General features: G+C 37.9%; 1 protein-coding gene across 6 annotated transcripts in view; it reads left to right on the top strand.

Moving 5' to 3' along the window:
- Positions 1 to 3,664: 3,664 nt before the first annotated feature.
- XPOT (exportin for tRNA) overlaps positions 3,665 to 24,544 on the top strand; it is a 38,370-nt gene continuing 17,490 nt past the window's right edge. Inside the window, exons 1-16 of one of the 6 annotated variants that reach the window (XM_007122616.4) lie at positions 3,665 to 4,013; positions 7,361 to 7,494; positions 10,926 to 11,008; positions 12,935 to 12,991; positions 13,994 to 14,063; positions 14,834 to 15,052; positions 15,926 to 16,110; positions 16,211 to 16,379; positions 17,864 to 18,100; positions 19,777 to 19,815; positions 19,950 to 20,012; positions 21,816 to 21,940; positions 22,317 to 22,461; positions 22,620 to 22,739; positions 23,092 to 23,186; positions 23,769 to 23,838. In XM_007122616.4, the coding sequence (XP_007122678.1) occupies positions 7,435 to 7,494; positions 10,926 to 11,008; positions 12,935 to 12,991; positions 13,994 to 14,063; positions 14,834 to 15,052; positions 15,926 to 16,110; positions 16,211 to 16,379; positions 17,864 to 18,100; positions 19,777 to 19,815; positions 19,950 to 20,012; positions 21,816 to 21,940; positions 22,317 to 22,461; positions 22,620 to 22,739; positions 23,092 to 23,186; positions 23,769 to 23,838 (1,737 nt within the window). In that variant the 5' untranslated portion in view covers positions 3,665 to 4,013; positions 7,361 to 7,434. Of the gene's footprint in view, positions 4,014 to 5,052; positions 6,122 to 6,159; positions 7,495 to 10,925; positions 11,009 to 12,934; positions 12,992 to 13,993; positions 14,064 to 14,833; positions 15,053 to 15,925; positions 16,111 to 16,210; positions 16,380 to 17,863; positions 18,101 to 19,776; positions 19,816 to 19,949; positions 20,013 to 21,815; positions 21,941 to 22,316; positions 22,462 to 22,619; positions 22,740 to 23,091; positions 23,187 to 23,768; positions 23,839 to 24,544 lie in introns of those variants that run through there. The other 5 variants (XM_007122617.4, XM_028490346.2, XM_007122618.4 and 2 more) reach the window with 5 other exon arrangements.

Consider the following 24,544-nt stretch of genomic DNA (forward strand, 5'->3'; position numbering starts at 1 on the left):
AAAAACATATTAAAATATATTAATAACATGAGAGGTATGAAAAAAAAAGCACAACATCAAAGAAATGATCAAACAAGCCTGGTTGTGGAAATGTGGAAACACTTCATGAGGGAGGTAGTATTCAATAAATTCTCAAAGAGTGAATGAAACTGTTTCTTTTTTTCTTTTATTATAGTCGGTTTTTTTAAGTTTTTTTTTCTTTTTTTTATAATGAATGGACTACATGTTCACTGTGGAGAATTTTTTTTTAAACCAAAAAGTTACAAGGAAGATAAAAAAAATCACCTGCAGTCTCACAACCTAAAGATAACTTTCAAGTAATGGATAAGTTTCCTTCAGTAAGTCCATGAGAGAAGCTTTGAAAGCCTAATGTAAGGTAGAGGAAATAAGGAAAGGAACAGAAAAGATAGATGTGACAGCACTATGCTGAAATTGAACTGGATCACGGAACATGAAAGCAACAAACTGACCCTAAGAGCACTGAGTTATGTTGAGGAGTTGAATGCATTGGCAGAAATAGCCACATCAGGAGGGAGATGTATTTTGTGGGTAAGATCACGACTTTGGTTCTGGACATGTTAAGAGTTGACATGCTGGTGAGATGTGTAGGTGTCTTGTAACACAAGTTAGGAGTACAGAATCTTAGAACCAGAAGTAGAGAATGGGAGATCATCTTCATAGAAATGAGTGTTGAAGCCATGGAAATAATTACTGAGAGCAAGTGCAGAAAACAGAAAGCCAGATGGCTAAGAAGGCAGCCTTGGGGAAGACATGGTAAAGAGAACAAAAGGAGGAGTGCAGTGAAGACAGAGTAGTCATCAAAAAAAATAAAAGGATTTTGAGGATAACACAGGGTCAGAGTCAAGAGAGGAGAGAATTTCAAGGAGGAAGGAAATAGTCAACAGAAAAGTTGAAATAAATTAATAAAAATGGTCACAGGGTTGGATCATTTGTAAGAGTTTAGTAGAGTGATTTGGGAACAGAAAACAGATTACAATAAGTGAGAGACTGGAAGATTAAGTGTAGGCAACATATGTGGTGTCCTGAAGACAGGAAATCTAGAATCAAGAATCTAGGGTTCTAGCCCACCATTTACTAGCTATGTGGCTTAGTATAAGTTACTTAAAATAGATCCACCTGTTTTATTTATTTATTTATTTATTTATTTTTGGCTGCATTGGGTCTTCGTTGCTGCGCGTGGGCTTTCTCTAGTTGCGGCGAGTGGGGGCTGCTCTTTGTTGTGGTGCGCGGGCTTCTCATTGCAGTGGCTTCTCTTGTTGCAGAGCACGGGCTCTAGGTGCACAGGCTTCAGTAGTTGTGGCACGTGGGCTCAGTAGTTGTGGCTCATTGGCTCTAGAGCACAGGCTCAGTAGTTGTGGCGCACGGGCTTAGTTGCTCTGCGGCATGAGGGATCTTCCCAGACCAGGGCTCGAACCCATGTCCCCTGCATTGGCAGGCAGATTCTTAACCACTGTGCCACCAAGGAAGCCCCTGTTTCCTTTTCTGTAAATTAAAAATGATGATGATCATGATGACAATGATGATGATCATGATGATGATATCTGCTCCATCCCTACAAGGTTAAGAGGAACAAATTAGAAAAGTTATATGGAGACATATTGTAAACCATAATGAAATATATAAATGTTATCTATCCTAATTCTTTCAAGTACTCTGGCAATTGAAAAAAAAGGGAAATATGGGACAGGAACAATGTTTTATTGTTATAAGAGAGGTGCCTCACCATATTTATAGGAAGAAAAACTGACTTAGTACAATAGTTCTACAGCGTCATCACCATTTAGTGGACCTTCATTTGAGAGACAGGAGTTAGAAGCACAGACTCTAGGGTCAGACTATGCGCGTTTGAATCCCAGTTCTGCTACTTAACTTTTATGCACTGCCGTTTCCTCATCTATAAAATGGGCGTAATGATAGTACCTTGTTGTGAGGATTAACATCTGAACATTCAGGACTGTTCCTGGCACATAATAAATGCTCTAAAATGTTGACAATTAGTACATAAAAGCATTGCCATGTGCAAGCACACATGCTTTAAGTTAAAATAATCACAGCTCTGTCAACATTTTGATAACTGGCATTTTATATTAGTCCGAGATGGGAAACTGTCCATCCCTTTATGGATGGGGGAACCAGAATACAGAATGGTCAAATTTAATATCCCTCTCAGATCCTCTTCAGGTAGATTCCAAGTAGTTTCCTTATTTGTTACGAAATAACATGAATTTACAAAATTCAGAGATTTTTACAATCCTAGGTATTTGAACTACCATAAAGGGCCAGTGTTATTAGATAAACTGTAGATAAGCTATAGATACCAGATAAGCTGTAGATAAACTTCCCCATATGAAGTATCCACAAAATGAATTTACAAATGAAAAAGGCAAATATAGACGGTAACAATAAAATAGACTGTATTTTGAGGTTCTTTAGGATGATAGAGTGGAATACACTGAACATATTACAGACTTTGGAGCCACTTAGACCACGATTAGCATTAGGCCTCCATATTGTTCACTTATTGAGTTGTAACTACAGGCTGGCATGGTACTAGACACTGGGGATACACTGTAATAGGACACGAATCCTAGCCTGACATTTTAAACGAGTAAGTTACAAGCGTGATGCAAAAGTGATTCGAGATACTTTATATATGAAATGCCTGGTGCAGTGTCTCGCACATGGCCGGTCACTAAATAAATGTAGCTGTTAAATGGTTAATTTTATTCTACTTTTCCTCCCATTCCCCTCTCCCAAGTTTTGTTTTTCACTGTAGTTCCAGTGAGGGCAACCTAGTCTGTATTCAGTACATACTTAACAATCAACAATGAAACCTAAATAACGAGCACTTATTGTATGCCAAACACATGTATTAATTTAATCCTGCCAACAACACTTTGAGGTCAATACCATCCACCGTTTCACTGATGAGTAAACTTAAGTACAGATAGATTATGTAACGTGCCTGAAACTGAGGTTAACAACTAGTGAGCGGGGTGGTAGGTGACGGGAGTGGGGCGAGCTGAGAACCAAATCTACGCAACCTGTGCCTACACTACCTCTACTCAGTATTAATAAACTAATCGGTGAATGAATAAACGAAGTAACAGTATCATAGAAGGAACCTACGAGTAGGACTTCCTAAGAAAGCGCTCCTTCTTTTCACGAATGACAAGAATACTGGTACGTTCAAAGTGGAAATTAAAAATTTTCAGCGCTCCTCGGAGCATCCTCACGCGGGGGAACACGTGGGACCACAAAAGAGAATAATTAAACAACTGACTCACACGTGGTTTGGACCACGTCGTGAGGCTCTCCGGGGCTCCATACTCTAACCTGCCAACTACCTACCTAAGCCTTTATGGAACGTGCTAAGCAAACCCAACCCTGGGTCTCTGTCCCGGCGCAGAAACAGAAAGGGACTCAACAACCAAGAGAGACTCCTAGGAACCCCCATCCCAGCATGCACCAGAGACCCCGGCGACCACGCCTCCTGGCGAGCGCCCGGCGAGAGCCCGGCGAGCGCGTGCGCCCCATCGCCCGGAAGTGTCGCCTGCACATTGCATGCTGGGAGTTGTAGGCTCTCGGTCCGGGTTCGCGGGCCGTAGTCCGCACTCTCCATGAGGCTGCTGGCTTTGGTCCGCGCGGCGCCGACGCGGGGAGCGCGCTTCGCGCTGACTCAGCGGCGACGGCGGCAGCAGCGTTAGCTGGCCATCGCGCTCTTTCCCTTCCTGGGGCGCCGACCCCGCCCGCCAGCTTGCTAGCTTGCCTGCCCGGCGCCACGCAATAGAAGGCGCCAGGGGACGCGGAGCAGCGAGAGGCGCGCGGCCCCGGCCAGCTCTGTCTCCGGGGTTAGCGCTGCGGCCGTGGCGGAGGACGACGGTGACAAGGGCGAGGGCCGCTCTCCCCGCTCCCTGCTTGCGGCGCCGCTCCGCTCTGCTGACCGGCCCTTGGGAGTGCAGGCGGGGAGGCGGGATGGAGTGATAGGGAAGGTGACTCGGGGCTCGGGGCGGGACTCGGACCCGACTCGGTCCACGCGAGGCTGCGGGGAAGTTGGCCGGGAGGACTGGCCCGGGGATCTCCCATGTCGGGGAGTGGTGCGGGTCGGGCCCTCCATTGCGATGCTCCCAGAGGCTGGGCGGACTGGGTGGGGGTGGGTACAAGCTGCGGCCGCCGAGGCTGAGCGCGTCCGCATTGCGTGGCCGCTTGTTGCCGCGTGTTTCATCACCCGAGTTGCCACGAGGCTCCCTTTAGGGGAGGGATCCGGGGGAAGGAAGGGAGCAAGGCCGGTCGAGGAGGGCCCCCATTGCCTGTGGCCCCCGATATAGTAAAAGTGGCCGAGCCCGTTTGTAATACTTGTAGCGTGTTCCACCAGTTCAGCTGCAGAGACCTCAAACTTGATTCCTCCCACCCCACCCCCGACCCCCGTCCCAGGACAAAAAAGAAAAAAGTATTATTTCTGTGTAGTAATTTGCCAGCACGGCACGCCATTTTTGCTTTTCCGTTCCTCACAATTCCGCAGGAGTAGAGAAGCGTGATGTTTCCCTGTAACCCGAAAAAAGGAGTACCTTTTGAAAGTGCTAATTGTAACAACTAGCACTGTTTCAAAGTGCTAGTTGTTACTGAGGGAAGTTACGTTTTATTAAAGCGACTTGTCAGAGTGGTGTTAAAAGGCTGGAAAGATTCAGTCCTGGTCTTTGAACAGTCGTCAGTAGGTATAGAGGAATTTTTCCAGATTGTTTTGATTCTTCATTTAATGGCTATACATGGGAGAGTTAGGGCTTGATATTTCAATTATGTTGCTCGCCTTCCCCCAGAACATTTGCTAGATGCGAAATTGAAGTGTTTATCACATTGTAACAAATGTTTAAGCCTGCACCGCTATGCGGTGTTAGAACATTATGCACAACCTTTTACTGGGAAAATTGTCACCTTTTTGCACAGGTTGTAACTTTTCAGTTTTTTGCATACATGTAAGTAATTTACCATTGCATGTTGATTATTATCCAAATGCCTTCTCCGTGGGGGATTCTTTCTGTACTGACAACTGTAACAAGTTTTGTTTCCTTAAGTTGTTTTGTTTGCGATGTTTTTTCTTAGGACCACTTGCTGTTTCCCTTGATAAAATCAAAGTGACCAAGTTTACGCAGTTTTCCCTAAGGCCATGCCAAATTCAAGGAATCTTTTATAGGACTTAATCTGGGATTCATAGAAATTCAGATTGTCTTTTCTTTCTGTGTGTGCTTTTTTTTCTTTGCGGTACGCGGGCCTCTCGTTGTGGCCTCTCCCGTTGCGGAGCACAGGCTCCGGACGCGCAGGCTCAGCGGCCATGGCTCACGGGCCCAGCCGCTCCGCGGCATGTGGGATCTTCCCAGACCAGGGGTCGAACCCGTGTCCCCTGCATCGGCAGGCAGACTCTCAACCACTGCGCCACCAGGGAAGCCCTCTGTGTGTGCATTTTTCAGGGGAATTGTCACCACATTTTCAGCAGTACCTTTTTGGTTTTCCATCTGTTCAAAATGCTAGTTTACTAGTATAAGAAATCTAGATTGCTCCAAGTAGTTCCTATTCCCTCATGTGCCTAGCTCTGAATGATAGATAACCTATTGAGGACCCACTAGGTTCCAGGCATGCTTTACATACCTTATGTCATTGAAGTCTTTACAACTTTGAGTCAGATGCTCTTTTTCCCATTTCATAGAAAGGGCTCTCTCTCTCAGGTTTGTTAGTTGTCTATGTGGCCCTGGTTTGAAAATGACAAGATCAGAGTACCAATACAGGTCTTTCCACATCCAAAATGTATGTTATATTATGTCCTAGGGACACAGTGACAAATACTTAGACAGTCCCTCCTTCCCTTTAAGGTTAATGAGAGAAAAGTAGTAAGCAGACAGTGACAATGTATCAGCACTTAGGTGGGGCATCTAATCCGGTTTGGGAGAGTTGAACAATAGGGGACAAAGAAGCGTTTTTGAAAGAGGTGACCTCTAAGGTGAATTCTGAAGAACAAGCAGAGGTTAACTAACAAGGAAAGAGCGATGTGTCCAAAGAAGATGAAAGGCAGAATACCACTGGCCTTGCTGGGTTAGGGTGCAGAATGGTGAGGAATCGTTGAAAAGTGTTTGGATCTTAATCCTGAGGGCAGTGGGGAGTTACACTGCATCTGTGTAGTCTGCAAGTATGATGGTAACCGTAAGAGAAGGGGTCAAGCTTTCTTCTCCAAGGCTCTCAGCACATATCCTGATTTATCATTTGATTCAGGCAGAGCCGGGGAGACAGAAAAGCATGTTGTAGTAGGAGTCTTCTAACCTGGATCTGATCCTGGTCTTACCATTCCCGAAAGGCTGTGACCCCTTCCATACCACATCCCCCGTTTAGGTTCTTGACCCCTTTAGGCTCTGATCTTCTCTTTGGTTAGATCAGTTATGGTCTAATTGGTTATGATAATTTTTTTTAAAAAGCCTTACAACCTTTTAATAGGAGTAGTAAGACCTTGTCTCCCTACCTCAGGTAGAGTTTGTTCTTTGTTTCTGCAAATAAATATACATTTTATCAGAAACCAAGTTGGCTTTGGAGCTGGTCATGTTCTTACTTGAGAACGTTAGACCCTATATTGTGAAAAAATGCAGTATTTTCCAGAGACTAAAAAAAGTTCTTAAATAAGAAAAATCAGTGTTGTCAATTTTTATAGCTACTGTTAGAAAACAGTTTTTGAAATACATTTCTGGAATTGGGCTGGCAAGAGCAGAGATCTGTAAAAGGCAGAGCTAGCCCATTTTTCAAAAGCTAAATGGCTTGTTTTTCACTCTTTAGCTGCTTTTTCATTTGACTTCTCCTGAAGTACTTGGTAGACTCTCCAGAAAGGCACTCTGAGATCCGTATTTAGTCAGCCATTCTAATTTTTTTAAGGGATTGTGATATTGATAAATGGCAGTAAGCAAGTATTATAATTAGTATAATAAGATGATCTGGATTTGTCTTTTTTTAAACTTAATATAGTTGCACAATTGCACTTTACTGGAGATGGTGATAACATAAATTAGATACTTCTATTTCAAGAAAAAGAATTACTCTCTGTACTTTACTGATCTTGAAGAAAAGCATTTGAGAACCTTAATGGCATACCTTAGATTTTTCGAAATTACACATTTGCGGAGTATTTAGCAGACCCAATCTTCTGAGACTTAGGCTCCTTTAGTTGTAATTTGGATAGGTTCAAAAGTTCTTTTAACTCTTAAACTTCTTTGCATAATGTTACCGCTTGTTATGATATTCTGGATAAGCATCTATTTTGTTTATCAAGTATTGTTTTCTTTCAACTTTGTGTGTGTGTGTGCAGATGTTTGTGGATTCTTCTGTGGGATCAGAGTGCACGCCTATTGTAATCAGAAAACTCCAAGTATAGCAGCAGGGATGGATGAACAGGCTCTTTTAGGGCTAAATCCAAATGCTGATTCAGACTTCAGGCAAAGGGTAAGTTAAGTTGGCTTAATCATTTTTTAAAGCATGTTACGGAAAGATTTGCATTAGAGGACTTGAATCAAAAATATACATCTGATAAAGGTTTAATTTGGGTGGAAATGAATAGAGAAACAAATTTGAGGTATTTGACTATATTCTGAATACAGAAACAGTGAGTGATTGTGATTTATTTTCTCTTTAGTTGGCTTAAAAGTATTAGTATCTCATGTAATTCAAGGCAGGTCTTTATGTCACATCACTATTTCTAATTATTTAAAAGTTGTAATGCAAAGGATTGTTCAAGGGACTTTCCATAGTAGCCGGTGTACATATTATGTTTTCCCATTGCTTGGTTTGGTCTAAACAAGTTGCTTAACCCTCATGTTAGTGATAGTTAACATCCTTGTTGTTTAGACATGTAAGTAAGCAGTTATGATATGCCATCAGGTTATGTAAAATGATCACATGACAAAGAATCCATTATGAGGTGCTGGGATATTTGGGTAAGTATAAACAATTAAACATAATTTAGCCTACACAATTTAGCCTACACCTGTAATCATGACTATGGCTGAATGATAGAAGAATCTAAAGAACAAGCCTATAATTAAATTTTTTAAAGATGCGTGGGTGGTTTGAAGTATAGGGTAAGTGGATGGAGAGTCATTTTCTTCTTTCTACTTCTCATAGCAAAGAATATTTTTTATAAATGAGCTAAACGAGGTTAACAATTTCACAAAAAATAGCAATTTAACAATTTCACAAAAAATAGCAATTTTTCTGCTTTTAAGCAGAGATTTTTTTAAGTAGTAAAAAATTTCCAGGGGTTTCCAGCATAGTATCATGTGCATGTCTCTGCTGTTAAAAGAAGTAACCAGCCCTCCAGATGGAGGTAAATAACAAGAATTGAGATTTAAATAGCTAATTACAAGATACCTATCAAACTGGTTAGGACATGAAAAGTCATTAAAAGTCCATGTCTTCTGTGTATGGACAAATATTTCTTTTCATGGGAGTGTAAGCTACCTGCCTTCAAACCCTTAGTCACATAGTCGAAGCATCATAGACCTGTACCTTTAGTCTGGTTGGTACTGCATAGTTATTATAACTAAAATCTTTGACTATTTGTTTAGTTATTAAATAAACTTCTCTGTTATTTTTTACATTCCTTTTTTGAAATCCTTTGTTTTATAATTAAATTCCACCATCCGACAGGTTTTTTTTTTTAATGTGCCATGATTTTCTTTTTCAGAAAAGTAAAACTAGTACACTGGCAATGGTTTTAATATAGAAGTTAGGTTTTTAATCAATAAAAATGGGTTCTATCAGTCATAGGCATATGTTAGGCATCCTGGTGCAGGCTTAATTTGATATCCCATTAAGCCAACCTGCGTAACAATTAGGATGAAAAACAAGGAATCTTAAGGAAAAGTGAGTTCTGATAGTCCTGATATTGGAATTCAAGAGTAGTGGGAACTTAATTCAGTTTCGTAGTAAGATAAATGACTACCAACCCTGGTTCCCAATTGTCTGTCTGTAGTTCTGTTTTCTACATGGGCAATAAGTAGCTGAACTGACTCTATTGCCACTTCGACACAGTGGAGCATTAGAAAGAAGGTACGAGAGAGAACTGGGTGATAAAAGCTTTTACTTGTTCGTCATTGCCACAGTTTTTTTTTTGATGCTGGTATCACATGGATTCAGAGTGCAAAGACTAGCTAAAACTGAAATTTTTCAAGTTATTATCACTTAAAAAAATAGAATATCTATCTTTGGTTTAAAACTTGCTATTAAAGAAAGTGGTATGTCAGTGACAATTCTAGCAGCTGAATCACACCTCCCCCACCTCTTTTGGTAAGTGAAATATTAGGTGGTAATGCAGTATACGATTGACTTCAGCATTGTCCCCTGCCCTGGCCCCTGAGGTATTCCTAAAGGAAACTCTAGGTTTCATGGAATAGATATTGTTAAGACACCTGAACTAGATTATTTTGCAGCTGCTTGGGTTCCTATATTCTTAATTTCTAAAGATAGCTGTTACTTACACTTAAGATAGTATTTGGTGATCTTCTTCATCTGCTCATGTTCATTTATCTGGTCCTCTGTCAGTGGGAGCAGCCACTGAGACCACGTCTGAAAACCCATTCTTCATTCATACAGTTACATAACATGGGAAACTATCACCTAAATACAGTGGATTTTTTGCTGCTTATTTTTTTTTAACCTCTAACTGAAAGGAAAAAATAATTTTATATCTTGACAATATATGCATGTGTGTGTGTGTATGTATGTATATATATAAATACAGACACATATACACATGAATATATGACATATACACACATGACTAAAACAAATTACACAAAATAATAGTTATTCTTGCTAGGTGCAGTGCACTCTGATATTCTGTTTCATTTTAAAAATCGCTGGTCAAGACCAATAAAATTGTCTTCATCATGGATGGGGCACAAACCACATTTAAAAAAATATACTGGCTAATTGAAATTAGGTTCCTCTAAGGCTTAATATTGTTTCTAACTAATTTCAGGGTTTATATCGATATGTAATTGCTTTAAAATCACTTAGCAGTGTTTCTAGAGATTATGTGTTATTTTCCTGACTGAGATATTTTTTTACAAGTTGGTGAGATTACTGTTTGTCCATTGTCATATGTGAAACCTGCATCTGTCATTGATTCCAGTTGCAACATACTAAGGGAAGAGTGGCCGAAGTCACTCCCATTTCCCCAACAGTGGTAGAGAGCATATGGACTTGGTGCTGCATCCATTCTAGAGTATACTTGCTCTTAGGACAGGCCCCAGAGTTCGCGAATACAGGGATGAGAAACACATTTCCTAAAACTTTGACCATTTCAATTATTTGGTACTTCTGCAAACTTCATATCAAGCAGTTGAACTCCAACTTTAATGTCACTTTTTAGGAAACTTACATGATATAGCTGAAGATTTTAAATAACTCCTTTTCTGTTAAACAGTAGATCGAATGACATACAGAGTATGTTTCATGTTTTATAATCACCTCTTTAATAGCATGTTTGCTATTAAATAGGAAAAGTATTGTTTATATACCATTTTATAATTGCATATACTTCAGTAGTATAGCACTTGACACAGCACTTGAGTGTTTTCTCTTTGATCTTCCTAATAATTCATAGATATCTGCAGGGCATTTTTGTGTTGTCTCCTTTCCTGTGAAGAAACAGGTTGGAGTATCCAACTGATGGAATTTGTTTTTTACTTAACCTTTTTCCTAGGAATGATCACTAAGTTGCACATACTCAGAGGCCTGAATTCAATGTTTAGCTATTTTTTATTTAGTCACTTTTTGTTGTTAGTTTGCTACTTCCAGAAAACTTTATTGAGTATTGGCAGAGAATTGAGATTGACTATTCCAAATGCATTTTCTGCTTTGCAATCTTACAGGCCCTGGCCTATTTTGAGCAGTTAAAGATTTCCCCAGATGCCTGGCAGGTGTGTGCAGAAGCTCTGGCACAGAGGACGTACAGGTGATTAAAACAAAATTTGCATGATTTGTAGGAGAATTTAAATTTTTGTGAACTTGACAGGATTGTTACATTTACCTGTTTGGAAAATGTTTTCATAAAAACATTTTATGACTTATATTTTGGAAAACTATTCAGTGTAGAAATGAGAAAAATAGTAAACTAATAATTTGGCCATTCCAGAATTGATTTCTCATTAAAATATCCTTTGCCTTATTCTGAGTACCTGGCAGTAGATCCCAAGTGGCATATAGTTTCTATACAATAGAAACTTCCTTATCTTCTTATGATGGAGAGGGATAGTTGGTTTTCTAAAAAGTTGGTAAAGGAGGTAATAAAAAATTATATATATCTTAATTTTTAATTTTAATTTAAAGTATATAAACACTTAGTTACTAATCTTTTGATATTGGACCAAGGACTTTTCTTTGCATATATGCCACTAACATTCACTTCGTCATTCTCAACGTTGATCACACCCATAATTGGTCCTCTGTAATTTCCACTTTGGGTCCCTGTAGTGGATTGAGGAACAGTGAGTACAGATTTCTAAACTTTTTATTTATTTGTTCCTATCTCTCCAAGTTCTGTCTCACATCACATAGGTCCAAGGTTTTCCCCCTGCAATGTGACTTCCTATGAACTCTTTCTAAAGCATTCAACTTAATTTTTATGAAACTATAAACTGTCATCATACTCATTTCATTAGTTTATATAATAATTAAGTTACTTACATACAAAAGAAGTACAATGCACATAGTGAGGCTTGGGGAAACACAGCTGACTAGTTGTAAATAAACAACTCTACTAGTGGGAGTAGAAGTATATAGGGGTCAATGATGACTCCTAGCTAGAGTTCTTGGCATGCTGTGGGTATCAGTCACTACATTTTATAGCCGAAAGGAAGTGCTCCAGTTTAGTGAAAGTTGGTTTTGAGAATATCTATATGTCTTAGAGTAAATAAGGGCTGGCTTTTAATTAAGGCTCCCTATAGTTTATATTTTGAGTGGAAGATCTAAGTCATATAATTAGTTAAAGCTTCAGTGCCATCCATGATAAGATTAGAAACCCTAGGGTCTTAGAAGAGATGCAAATTAAACGTAACTTTTTAAAAAACTTTTAAAAGTTAAGTTTCATTTTCTTAAGTGTGAAATTATTATTATTTTTTGGTTAATTGATAGAGTCTAAATGAAGATAACATCTCCATTCTTGTATTGACTAGTTAGCTTTGTATATGAAAAATTGTTCCATGACTAAGCCTGGCCCAGACCAACTGTCTTAAGATGAACAGATTGTTGTTCACTAAAGGGACTCGGTCAGAGTTTGTAGCTAGCTCACTGCAGCTCTGCTGTCACCCCTAGAGACACAGTTGGAAGTGGATAATGGGTGGGTGTTGGTTTTTACTCCCCTTTTATAAGGGCAATATATTGGTAACTTGGTTTTCTGTATGAATTTTTGGGGCTGGACTGCCAGTCCAGGTGACTGCTTGCTTTGGATTTGACTGCAGTAGAACTTTTAAGTATGACTTTGATGACCATTTCTGCTTTGACTCAGTCTCTGGCTGTTCTACCATTTGTAATTTTACATCTAGCCTTTCTATTGTAAAACGTAGGAGTTGTTCTGGGAATCCTAACATCTAGAATTTAGGGGGAATGCCTTCTGTTTGCAAAAGCACTGTATGTACTTAAAGTGCATCTTAAATTTTTTTGGTTATTCCACTTGCCAGATTTCCATTGAATATTGTATAACATAAAAAGTTCTCTTAGCTTTTTAAACAAATGGATGTGAATGTAAAACTTGAGATCAATAAGCCAAAGGTCTAGTTTGAGAAACTTTTCAACTGTAGTTTATTCATTACTATTTTACCTTTGATTTGTTTTCCCTAATTCATATTCTGCTTATCTAATTTTTCTTTTTTTTCTTTTTCAGTGATGATCACATTAAATTTTTCTGCTTTCAAGTACTAGAACATCAAGTTAAATACAAGTAAGGTTTTTCTCCCTGAGATTTGTGGGAGGAGGCCATTTTTTTTTTAACTTTTAAAATAATTAACTAATTAATTTCTTTTTGACTACGTTGGGTCTTTGTTGCTGCACTCAGGCTTTCTCTAGTTGCAGCGAGCAGGGGCTACTCTTCGTTGTGGTGCCCAGGTTTTTCATTGCGGTGGCTTCTCTTGTTGCAGAGCACGGCCTCTAGGCGTGCGGGCTTCAGTAGTTGTGTACGGGCTTAGTTGCTCCATGACTTGTGGGATCTTCCTGGACCAGGGATCGAACCCGTAACCCCTGCATTGGCAGGCAGATTCTTAACCACTGCACCACCAGGGCAGTCCTGAGAGGCCATTTTTTAAATTAGTTTTTCCCTCTTTGGGGACACCATAACATATGTTGTAAATTGATGGTATATGTCATATCCAGCTCATAGATGTATTTTGATTTATCCCAAAAAGTGTTTTAAAAATACTGAGTTCATTGGTTACATATAAAAATCCAGTCATTTCACAGGAAAAAGACAGATTTCCAGCTTCTCTGGAAAAAATTAGAAGATCTAGCAATACTGAGCCTGTTTCTCTGAACGATGACTCTCTGTTAGAGTTGAGTGGCAGTGTGGGCACTTGCATTTAGAGCCCCTGCCTAATATAAGTAAAAACAGTGAATTGCTGCTCTGGGGATCCTTAGTTTGCCTACTGATTTATTCTGTAAACCACAGACCTGAGACCATGGATGTATTTTCGTCTGAAAAATTGTGTAGCTGCCATTTTGTTTTAACATGAACTGGACCACAAAACAAAGATCAGTATTGATACCCCACCTGCCTCTCCCACCCCTGTCTTTAAAGCAGTGATGAGATATTACCAGTTTGTTTTAGGGAATTTCAGATAGTCGATTGCTATACAAATTTTCTCTTTCAAATTTATAAGAGGCTGTTACTTTTTTAAAACCACAGACACTAAACATTATCATTGTTATTTTTCTTCTCTATTTTGAACAGATATTCAGAACTAACTACTGTTCAACAACAACTGATTAGGGAGACACTCATATCTTGGCTTCAAGCTCAGGTAAAATAGTAGTTTTTACATTTAGTACCTCAAATTGCCAGATATTTACATTTTTATTTTTGCAAGAGTTTGCAGCTTCACCTCAAAAATGTCACTCATTTATCCTCCATTTCATCATGTAGCTCTTTTAGAAAGTGCTGTTTTCGAAGATCACGAGTAGATGAAAACTTAGCAATAACTTAAAATTATACTGATAATTGAAGCTGTCATTCTGTCCATGACACATGGTGGAAACTTTGGTTTTAAAATGTAATATTTTTTTAACTACTTGACAAAAGTTCCTTTTCTGTTCACACTTAAGGTGAGCCCTCCTGGACAGCCTCTTAACAAAGAGCCCTTTTCAAAGGAGCCAATAGAGTTCTTTATTCACTATATTCTTTTTCATTAATTTTAGCTAATCTTAACATATTAAAGCAGTTGTGTAGCTAGGATGTTTATCTTCCTTAAAGAGCAAGCAGCTAGAAGAAAAATCATTGAATTTTTTTTCTTCTTAGAAAAAATTATAGGAACTACTAATGCTCTGCCCATGAAACTTTTCTCTGAAAGTATGAGAGTGAGGTGTAACCATTAGCACCTATGTTCATTTGATTGTTCTCCATCTGGCTAGTCATCTCAGAACTTTGGTAATTCTCAAGCATATTTGTTGCACAGCTGTTCTAGAGCCTGGTGAAGTTTGGTGGGGTTTTGCCTATTAATGATAAATAGGAAAACAACGTTTGAGTCTTTTCCATTTACATTTAATTTTATGAACTATTTCTCTTGTTTGTCAGATGCTGAATCCCCAACCAGAGAAGACCTTTATACGAAATAAAGCAGCCCAAGTCTTCGCCTTGCTTTTTGTTACAGAATATCTCACTAAATGGCCCAAGTTTTTTTTTGACATTCTCTCAGTAGTGGACCTAAATCCAAGGGGAGTAGATCTGTACCTCCGAATTCTCATGGCTATTGATTCAGAGTTGGTGGATCGTGATGTGGTACATACATCAGAGGCAAGTAACTTCCTATTAATTTTAAGTTTTTAATGGAGATATTGTAGGAGATGGTGGGCATATAATAAAAGGATCAAGAAGGGTTTTTTATTTTTTTGAGATAAAACTTTATTAAGAATACTTATAAATTTACTCAACATTTTGAATTTTGTTTTACAAAGGAATTTAAACTTCGGTTTTTTTTTTTTCCAGGTGTAGGGTGAAATTAGAGTATTCAGATTTTTTTTTAACCAGGCAAGAACTTTCTCTAGAGAAATACACAAACTGATTTTTTCCTATGAATCTGTAGACAAATGTGGCCTATGTTTATTACTGCTTTATAGTCACCGAGTGAGGAAAAAGCATTACTTATGAATCAGTGCTGGGTTCTTCTGTATTCTCAGTCACATAGCCCATCACCTTAGTCTTTCTCTATTTCTGTATTACCCAATATAAGTTTCTCCTTTTTCTTAAAGAACACAATAGAAATAGCTTAATTCAAATGTGTCTGATAATTTGAGGTCATTGTATGTCAAATATGTTTGTAACATTTAAGTAATTGCTATTCTCTTAAGTAATTTTAAGTATTTGTATAATATTGAGAAATAAGTTTTATCACATGGTTAAGATTTCTAAGCAATGTTTATTTATAGTTTGTGTTTAATAAGAAATTATGTCTGAGGAAATGAGTAGAATGGAAGGAGGAATTAGAAAGAATCACAGGTTATGATTTTAGAGCAGATAAATAGGAAACAGCGGCAGGGAATGTGTTAACAAGTCTGGAAGTTTAGTGGTGAGGAAATTACTGTGTGCAACTATTATTCAGATGTTAAACATTATTTTGGGAGGTAATCTACTTTAATTGTGTATTTGGTACTTTGTTTTGTCTTTTAGGAGGCTCGTAGGAATACTCTCATAAAAGATACCATGAGGGAACAGTGCATTCCAAACTTGGTGGAATCATGGTACCAAATCCTACAAAATTATCAGTATACTAATTCAGAAGTAACATGTCAGTGCCTTGAAGTAGTTGGGGCTTATGTCTCTTGGATAGACTTATCCCTTATAGCCAATGATAGGTAAGTTAACCTATATTTTTAAAATAGAAACCTGCAAAATACAGTATGTAAAACTCATGAATTTGAAAATATTGTAACAATTTTATTTCACCATTGCCAGGTTTATAAATATGCTGCTAGGTCATATGTCAATAGAAGTTCTACGGGAAGAAGCATGTGATTGTTTATTTGAAATTGTAAATAAAGGAATGGATCCTGTTGATAAAATGAAACTAGTAGAATCTTTGTGTCAAGTATTACAGTCTGCTGGGTTTTTCAGCATTGACCAGGTCAGTAAATTTATGAATAAGGTTTTGAAATAGGCAGTAATTTAAATATGCTTTCCTTTTCTTTTTCTTTCTTTTTGTTTTGTTTTTAAATGCTGGAAACTTCCTTGACATTATAATAATGAAACATTGTATCTAGAAAGCCATAATGTTATCTGTAACATTTGCCTTGAACAATAGATTATACCAGACTTAAACTTGAAGATCTGGGATGGTACTTAAAATTGTGTGTTTCTAACAAACTCTCAGGTGAGACTGTGATACTGCTGGTTCATGGACCACACTTTAAGAAGCATGGCAATGCATTTTGACCTAAATTAGACTCAATTATAAATGTTATATTTTCATCACATTCATTTGAGCTGTTAAAGTTTAGCCTCAGCAGAATTAGGGCTGAGTGTGGTAAATTAGTAATTTAGAAACTGAATTTGAAGGTTTTTATTTTTAATTTTACCTGTGATATTGGTAAAGAATTACTGAGAAGTCTTTGTATTGTTGATATGTCAGGAGTACAACACCTCTGGTATTTTCCTAGCTGACAAATAGTAGTGTTTTCTTACACTACTAATAATTGTCTTATTTAGTCCCTGGTAAAAGATTTAAAATGGTGAAGGTAAAAATCTTTCTGTAGGAAACATCATAAGGATAATTAATGAAAATAACCTAATTTTAAGTTCTAGAATTAGTGCTGATGTGACCTTAGGCAGGTTATTATAATAGCAGTTTTATCTCTTTGTAGTGCAGTTGAGGTTCAAATTAAATAGTATCAGAAAGAACTGTTGTAAATTCTTATACGTAGTATAATATGGCAGCATTAACTTTATTAGAGCATATTTACTAAATTCAGCAGTTTAGAGAGAAGGTTTTGAAACCACAGATCTCTTTTTTTAAGCTTTTATAAGTTGGCAATGTCTACATGACTATAATCATTAAAAATAGTTGCTTTGAAGAGTTAGTACTAGTGGATAATAATAGTAGAAGAATTCAAATTCTTAAGATTTCCCAGTCAAAATGGTAGAATTGTTAGTGTCTAATGTTAGCTTAAAAATGACTCCTGGGACTTCCCTGGTGGCGCAGTGGTTAAGAATCCGCCTGCCAATGCAGGGGACATGGGTTCGAGCCGTGGTCCGGGAAGGTCCCACATGCTGTGGAGCAACTAAGCCCGTGCGCCACAACTACTGAGCCTGTGCTCTAGAGCCCATGAGCCACAACTACTGAGCCCCCATGCCACAACTGCTGAAGCCCGCGTGCCTAGAGCACTGCAATGAGAAGCCCACGCACTGCAACGAAGAGTAGCCCCGGCTCGCTGCAACTAGAGAAAGCCGGTGCACAGCAACGAAGACCCAACACAGCCAAAAATAAAAAATAAATAAATAAAATAAAAATAAAAATGGCTCCTATGATTGGCACTTGACCCATACCTAAGTTTAGAGTTTTCCCTCTTAGGTGGTTGGTTTTAAATTGAAGTCTGTATTGATCATTTGTAGGAAGAAGATGTTGACTTCCTGGCCAGATTTTCTAAACTGGTAAATGGAATGGGACAGTCATTGATAGTTAGCTGGACTAAATTAATTAAGAATGGGGATATCAAGAATGCTCAAGAGGCACTACAAGCTATTGAAACAAAAGTGGCACTGATGTTGCAGCTCCTAATTCATGAGGATGATGACATCTCTTCTAACATTATTGGATTTTGTTATGATTATCTTCATATTTTGAAACAGGTAAGTCCTTATTTTAATCTTTTTGTCCAGTAGATGATATAGAAAAGCAAGAGAATTGGAAAATACAGGAAAAATGAAAACAAGAAAATACTCATAATTCTACACTCTAATGACATTTACTGTTAATTATTAATGTATTTTCATCTTTTTTTTTCTTTAAACTTCTTAGCCAGAAAACAAATGGCAAGGTTCTAAAATTCACTAGACTAAAAAGCTTCAGAATTAGTTATAGGTTTAGGTTGTTTTTTTATTTTGAATCTGTGTTTATTTCTTTTTCTTTTTTAAAATCTTGGCTGCTTAGCACGGCTTATGGGATCTCAGTTCCCCAACCAGGGGTTGAACCTGGGCCCCGGCAGTGAAAGCGCCAAATCCTAATCACTAGACCACCAGGGAACTCCATGAATCTGTTTATTTTTATTTATTTATTTATTTTGGCTGTGCGGCATGTAGGGTCTCAGTTCCCTGACCAGGGATTGAATCCGTGCCCCCTGAATTGGGAGCGCAGAGTCTTAACCACTGGACCGCCAGGGAAGCCCCCTCTGTTTATTTCTAAATACAGTAGAAATTTTGTTAAATGTCGTTCATTATTATTTTTTAAATTTAATTATTTAATTTATTTATTTTTGGCTACGTTGGGTCTTCATTGCTGCACGCGGGCTTTCTCTAGTTGTGGCGAGCGGGGGCTACTCTTCGTTGCGGTGCGCAGGCTTCTCTGTGCGGTGGCTTCTCTTGTTGTGTAGCCCAGGCTCTAGGCATGCAGGCATCTGTAGTTGCAGCATGCGGGCTCAGTAGTTGTGGCTCGCGGGCTCTAGAGTGCAGGCTCAGTAGTTGTGGCACCCGGGCTTAGTTGCTCCACGGCACGTGGGATCTTCCCGGACCAGGGTTCACACCCATGTCCCCTTCATTGGCAGGCGGATTCTTTAACCACTGTGCCACCAGGGAAGTCCCCATGGTTCGTTATTTTAATTACATATGCATCATTTCTTATAAACAATTTTTTTTTACAATTAAAAGTTTCCCCCTAGAGAGTTGCTTCCAATAATAGACCTTAAAATGTAGAAGGTATGAATCTCCCATATTATATTGATAGCGTGTAGCCTTTTAAAGAATTAGTGATTTCTCATTATGACATTAGGTGAGAGCCATTCCTATTTTGTTGATATTTACATTGAATTAGTTGAATTGAGTCAAGCTTAAAATAATTTTTTTTCCAAACTGAGTTTAGCTTCTGTTATAAACCTAATATGTTTCTGCATGCATACTTTAAGAAATTTTAGGCAATGTGGAAAGGTATGAAGAAAGTTAAAATTGGTATCATTATTGATAGTCCCAGTGTGTATCTCATAATGGATTTCTAGGCTTTTTTGGCCTTGTTTTAAAACAAAGTGAGATCATACTTTGCTGTTCTATAATCTGCTTCTTTGCTGAATACATTTATAAGTGTCTTTTAAAATCAAATTTATCTACATGTCTTTGCCTACATGTCAAGTTACTTACTAGAAGTGAAATTGATAGATCTTAGGTTAGGGACATGTCAAATATAGAAATGTACTGTCAAACTGCCCTCCAGAAAAGCTGTGTGCATGTTTGAAAAGATCTTAACTGATCAGAAAAATATTCTGATAAGCAAGTGTAACTTTAGGAAATCTAATAAATGATTGCTTTCTTTTCGACAGCTTACAGTGCTCTCTGATCAGCAAAAAGCTAATGTAGAGGTAATTGACTTCTTTTTGTTTCTTTTAAACCAATAATAGAATCTACATCTGCAGTCTGCCTTGAAATATAGCTTAATTTCAAATTATATGAAATTAAAGGAGACTGACAAAAGGTATTTTATTCTTAATTTTAGGCAATCATGTTGGCCGTTATGAAAAAATTAACCTATGATGAAGAATATAACTTTGAAAATGAGGTAAGAATTTTGCATTGAGGAGAAATCAGTTTTAATTTTGTTTACTTACATCAAATTAATATTCCAAGTTTGTTTTTTTTTTTTTTGCGGTACACGGGCCTCTCACTGCTGTGGCCTCTCCCGTTGCGGAGCACAGGCTCCGGACGCGCAGGCTCAGCGGCCATGGCTCACGGGCCCAGCCGCTCTGCAGCATGTGGGATCCTCCCGGACCGTGGCACGATCCCACGTCCCCTGCATCAGCAGGCAGACTCTCAACCACTGCGCCACCAGGGAAGCCCCCACGTTTTGATTATCTTAAAAAATTAGTCTTAGGGTTTTGTTTTTGTTTTTTGACTGCGTTGGGTCTTCGTTGCTGCTCATGGGCTTTCTCTCTAGTTGTGGCGAGCGGGGGCTACTCTTCATTGCGGTGCATGGGCTTCTCATTGCGGTGGCTTCTCTTGTTGCGGAGCATGGGCTCTAGGCATGCAGGCTTCAGTAGTTGCAGCACACGGGCTCAGTAGTTGTGGCTCACGAGCTCTAGAGCTCAGGCTCAGTAGCTGTGGCGCACAGGCTTAGTTGCTCCACGGCATGTGGGATCTTCCCAGACCAGGGCTCAAACCCGTGTCCCCTGCATTGGCAGGTGGATTCTTAACCACTGCGCCACCGGGAAGTCCCTAGTCTTGTTTGTTTTGTTGTTGTTGTTGTTGTTTTTCATTTTTAAATTTACTATTTTATTTTTAAAAAACTCATAGTGAATTGTCTATTTGTTTTTCGGTTTTTTTTTTTTAACATCTTTATTGGAGTATAACTGTTTTACAATAGTGTGTTAGTTTCTCCTTTACAACAAAGTGAATCAGTTATACATATACATATGTTCCCATATCCCTTCCACAGTCTTGTTTAATTTCACCTCTACTTAGGTGAAATTAATGAAAACTTTCATAATCCTTCATTTTTTTTGTATATTGTCCCTCTTTAAAATGACCCTTTTAAAAACACTTTGTAGCATTGAACTTCATAAATATTGACAGTATTATTGGTGATCATATTTCACTTTATATTTAGTAAGAGTGATCAGTTGAGGCCCAGTTGATGGACCTCAGATCATAATTGTCTGTGGAAGAGTAGGAATGAGGTACTTAACTGTCTCTGGACTTGTTCTGGTTAAAGTCTTGTCCAGGGTTGTCAGTGAGTCGGCTTCTCATCAATCACAAGGGTCATCGGTGCTTTCTAGCAACTCAGTGATGGCGTGTACTGTCTAGTTGTGTGCTAACGTGTTCTGTTACCCACTTCAGGCATTCAAAAACTTCTAACTGTAAAAGAATAATGGTGATGATCACCAGTACACCGTGTACTTATGAAGTGCTAGGCTCATTACATATAATATCTTCAATCATGTGATATTATTGCAGTTCTTAAAGTGTACAGTGAGATACAAGGAGTATAACAGAGTTCTCACAGAGCCCTACATGACCCCATCCTGGCTTAGACTCTTGTTTTTGTTTTTTCCCCAAAGCCTTGCATTATCTGTCCTTTGCTTAATTGTCCCTCAATAACTCTCTCCTGTTAGACTTTTGTTTTTAATGTCCTCCCTATGCCATTTCTGGCTCTAGGCTTTCATGGTCTAGGGCTGTGTTCAGAAATAATTGTTTGTGAGCAGGAGGGGAAAGGCTCCTGAGCATAGTACATTTTCCTACATAAATAAATATTGATGAAAAAATAAAAGTGTATTAAATTTGTAAATACAAAAACTAGTGAGAACTCACCATTTTATGTGTTTTAAGATCTTTTAAGTTTTTTAATGGAATTTTTAAAATATCATAGGGTGAAGACGAAGCCATGTTTGTAGAATACAGAAAACAACTGAAGTTATTGTTGGACAGGCTTGCTCAAGTTTCACCAGAGTTACTGCTGGCTTCTGTTCGCAGAGTTTTTAGTTCTACCCTGCAGTAAGTTTGTTACGCTGTTTCTAACAAGTCACCTCTTTCCTTTTCTCCCTGATGATGGTCTACCATAAGTGATTCACGTGACTTATTAATTTATGTTACTTATGAAGATCTTATGTGTATCTCTGAAACAATGCACTTGCCTCTGATTTATCTTGATTCTTGGGGGGAAATACTGCTCTTTGGAATGTCAATAAAATGGGTTTCATTAGTTTTGTATACTTTTGTGATATGATTTATGTTGCTTGGCAAAATTAACAATTGCTGTGACTGTTTAATAATTAAACAGGCTTTGGTTGGTGTCTTTTTATCCCGTGTATCACTAGTTGTATAGAAAGTTTATATTCAGATTTCACTGACATATTATATACCTTGGTAGGAATTGGCAGACTACAAGGTTTATGGAAGTTGAAGTGGCAATAAGATTGCTGTATATGTTGGCAGAAGCTCTTCCAGTATCTCATGGTGCTCACTTCTCAGGTGATGTTTCAAAAGCTAGTGCTTTGCAGGATATGATGCGAACTGTAAGTATACTAAAGATAATTTATTTTGCACATAATGTTCTGTTTTCATATAAGCTAATGTGAGTTCCTTAATTGTTAGAGCTTAATGTATGTTAATACTGGGACATTTTGATGTTGCAGTAAATAAGGATAGATTTCTTAACTCTTTCCTGCTCCAGTTGGTAACATCAGGAGTTAGTTCCTACCAGCACACATCTGTGACATTGGAGTTCTTCGAAACTGTTGTTAGATATGAAAAGTTTTTCACAGTTGAACCTCAACACATTCCATGTGTACTAGTAAGTATACACTTTACTCTCAACTATTATTTTCTGTTTCAGCTAATGAGCAGATAGTATTCTATCTTTCTTTTATTACTTTTTCCAGAGCCAGAAGCTCTCAAAAACTCTTCAACATACTGAAACTAACCCCTCCTCCTTTCCTTTAAAATGGAGTTTGTGTCTAGTCAGTTATTTAAAACAAATACTCAAGGGCCTGTTTGTGTGTAGTGTAGGCTTACTTTTTATATATACCTGGTTCTTCCCTTCCAGAGCTAAAAAGTAGAATTTGGTATGAACCAAAATGTGTCATGACAATAGCAATAAAAGCCTTAAATAAGTACAGAAATAGTAAAAGTGTCTCTTTCTTTAGATGGCTTTCTTAGATCACAGGGGTCTGCGGCACTCTAGTGCAAAAGTACGGAGCAGAACTGCTTACCTGTTTTCTAGATTTGTCAAATCTCTGAAGTAAGTACAAAATTTCATCTATAATGTTTAATTCTTGTTTTTAAGATTGTTAAGTAAGATGTAAATTATTTTCTAAGAGCCTGTGGTAGATGTGGTCTTTTCGTCCTAAGGCTTTTTAAAAATTTTGGTGTTCCTTTTTGTATCATGATGTTACGATTTCTTTTCCTGCTCCTTAGCCAGGTACTTTGTTCATCATTAAACAGTGATTTGTTTGAATATTTTTGTACGTAACACCTGTCATCACTAATGACATTAGTTACTTAACAGTTTTACTGCTGTAGAAAACTCTATGGCTTCTTTGAAATTTGAAAGATGATATTCCTTGGAAATACATTTCGAACTTAATCTGTTTTATATTGTATTGTTCTTTACTGGTACCAGTTTTTGGTATGAAAACTACTTATTCTTAGGCTTATAAAATTGTAGTTTAAAAAAATCATAGCTAGTCTGAATGATCACATGTGACTACCTTAGCACTGAACTTGTTTTTTAGTTCTGCCTTAAAGAGGGATTTGGCATTTCTGCACTTTGCCAAGCACTATTATTTATGTAATTGTGGTTTTCCTTTTTGCCTTTATTCAGTAAACAAATGAATCCTTTCATTGAGGATATTCTGAATAGAATACAAGATTTATTAGAACTTTCTCCACCTGTAAGTATCTATCCTTCTGAGTGATAAGTTTTCCCCAATATTGAGGCTACATATCCCTTTAGCCTTTAGTGTTAATGCCTTTGGGCGGTTTTTTTGTTTGTTTTGTTTTTGTTTTTTAAAGTGTGGGTGGAGGCTGTGCAAGGGTTAGTTTTGTTTACCAAAACTCTGTTGAGATACAGTAAACAAAACAGTAATAGAAATAGAAAGGAATCAAAATTTGACTGATAGATTTAGCAGTGTGAGATATGGTCTGCTCTCTGTACTGTTAAATGCCAGTGAAGTGTTTTTTGGAGAAGGAAAATTCGGTTTCTAAATTATTCTCTGTTTAGTACTATGATCACATTAGCCATTCTCAGTGACCGCTACTGGTAGACTGAAGTTTTTCTGTGGAATTTCTGGCTTGGGGTAAAAAAAATTTTAATGCTGGTTTATCTGTATATTTTGGTGTTTATTTCACTAGACAGATTTAGGTTGAGATACTTTGTAAGCACATTTTGACTGATAAATGTTTTTGTGTAAAGCAAAATACTGGCCTTGACTTTTTTTTTCATTTTGATGAAAGATATTACTAGAGCTGCCACTTGAAAAGTGTTAAACATAAAATAATATTTTGGGTTTTTTAAAAATAAATATCAGTATTCAGGGTACAAAGGTATATAATTTCATTGCATGAAAGGTTACTAGTGCATTATATGGTTAAATTATC

The sequence above is a fragment of the Physeter macrocephalus genome, chromosome 6 (genome assembly GCF_002837175.3).
Source record: "Physeter macrocephalus isolate SW-GA chromosome 6, ASM283717v5, whole genome shotgun sequence".
NCBI lineage: Eukaryota > Metazoa > Chordata > Mammalia > Artiodactyla > Physeteridae > Physeter > Physeter macrocephalus.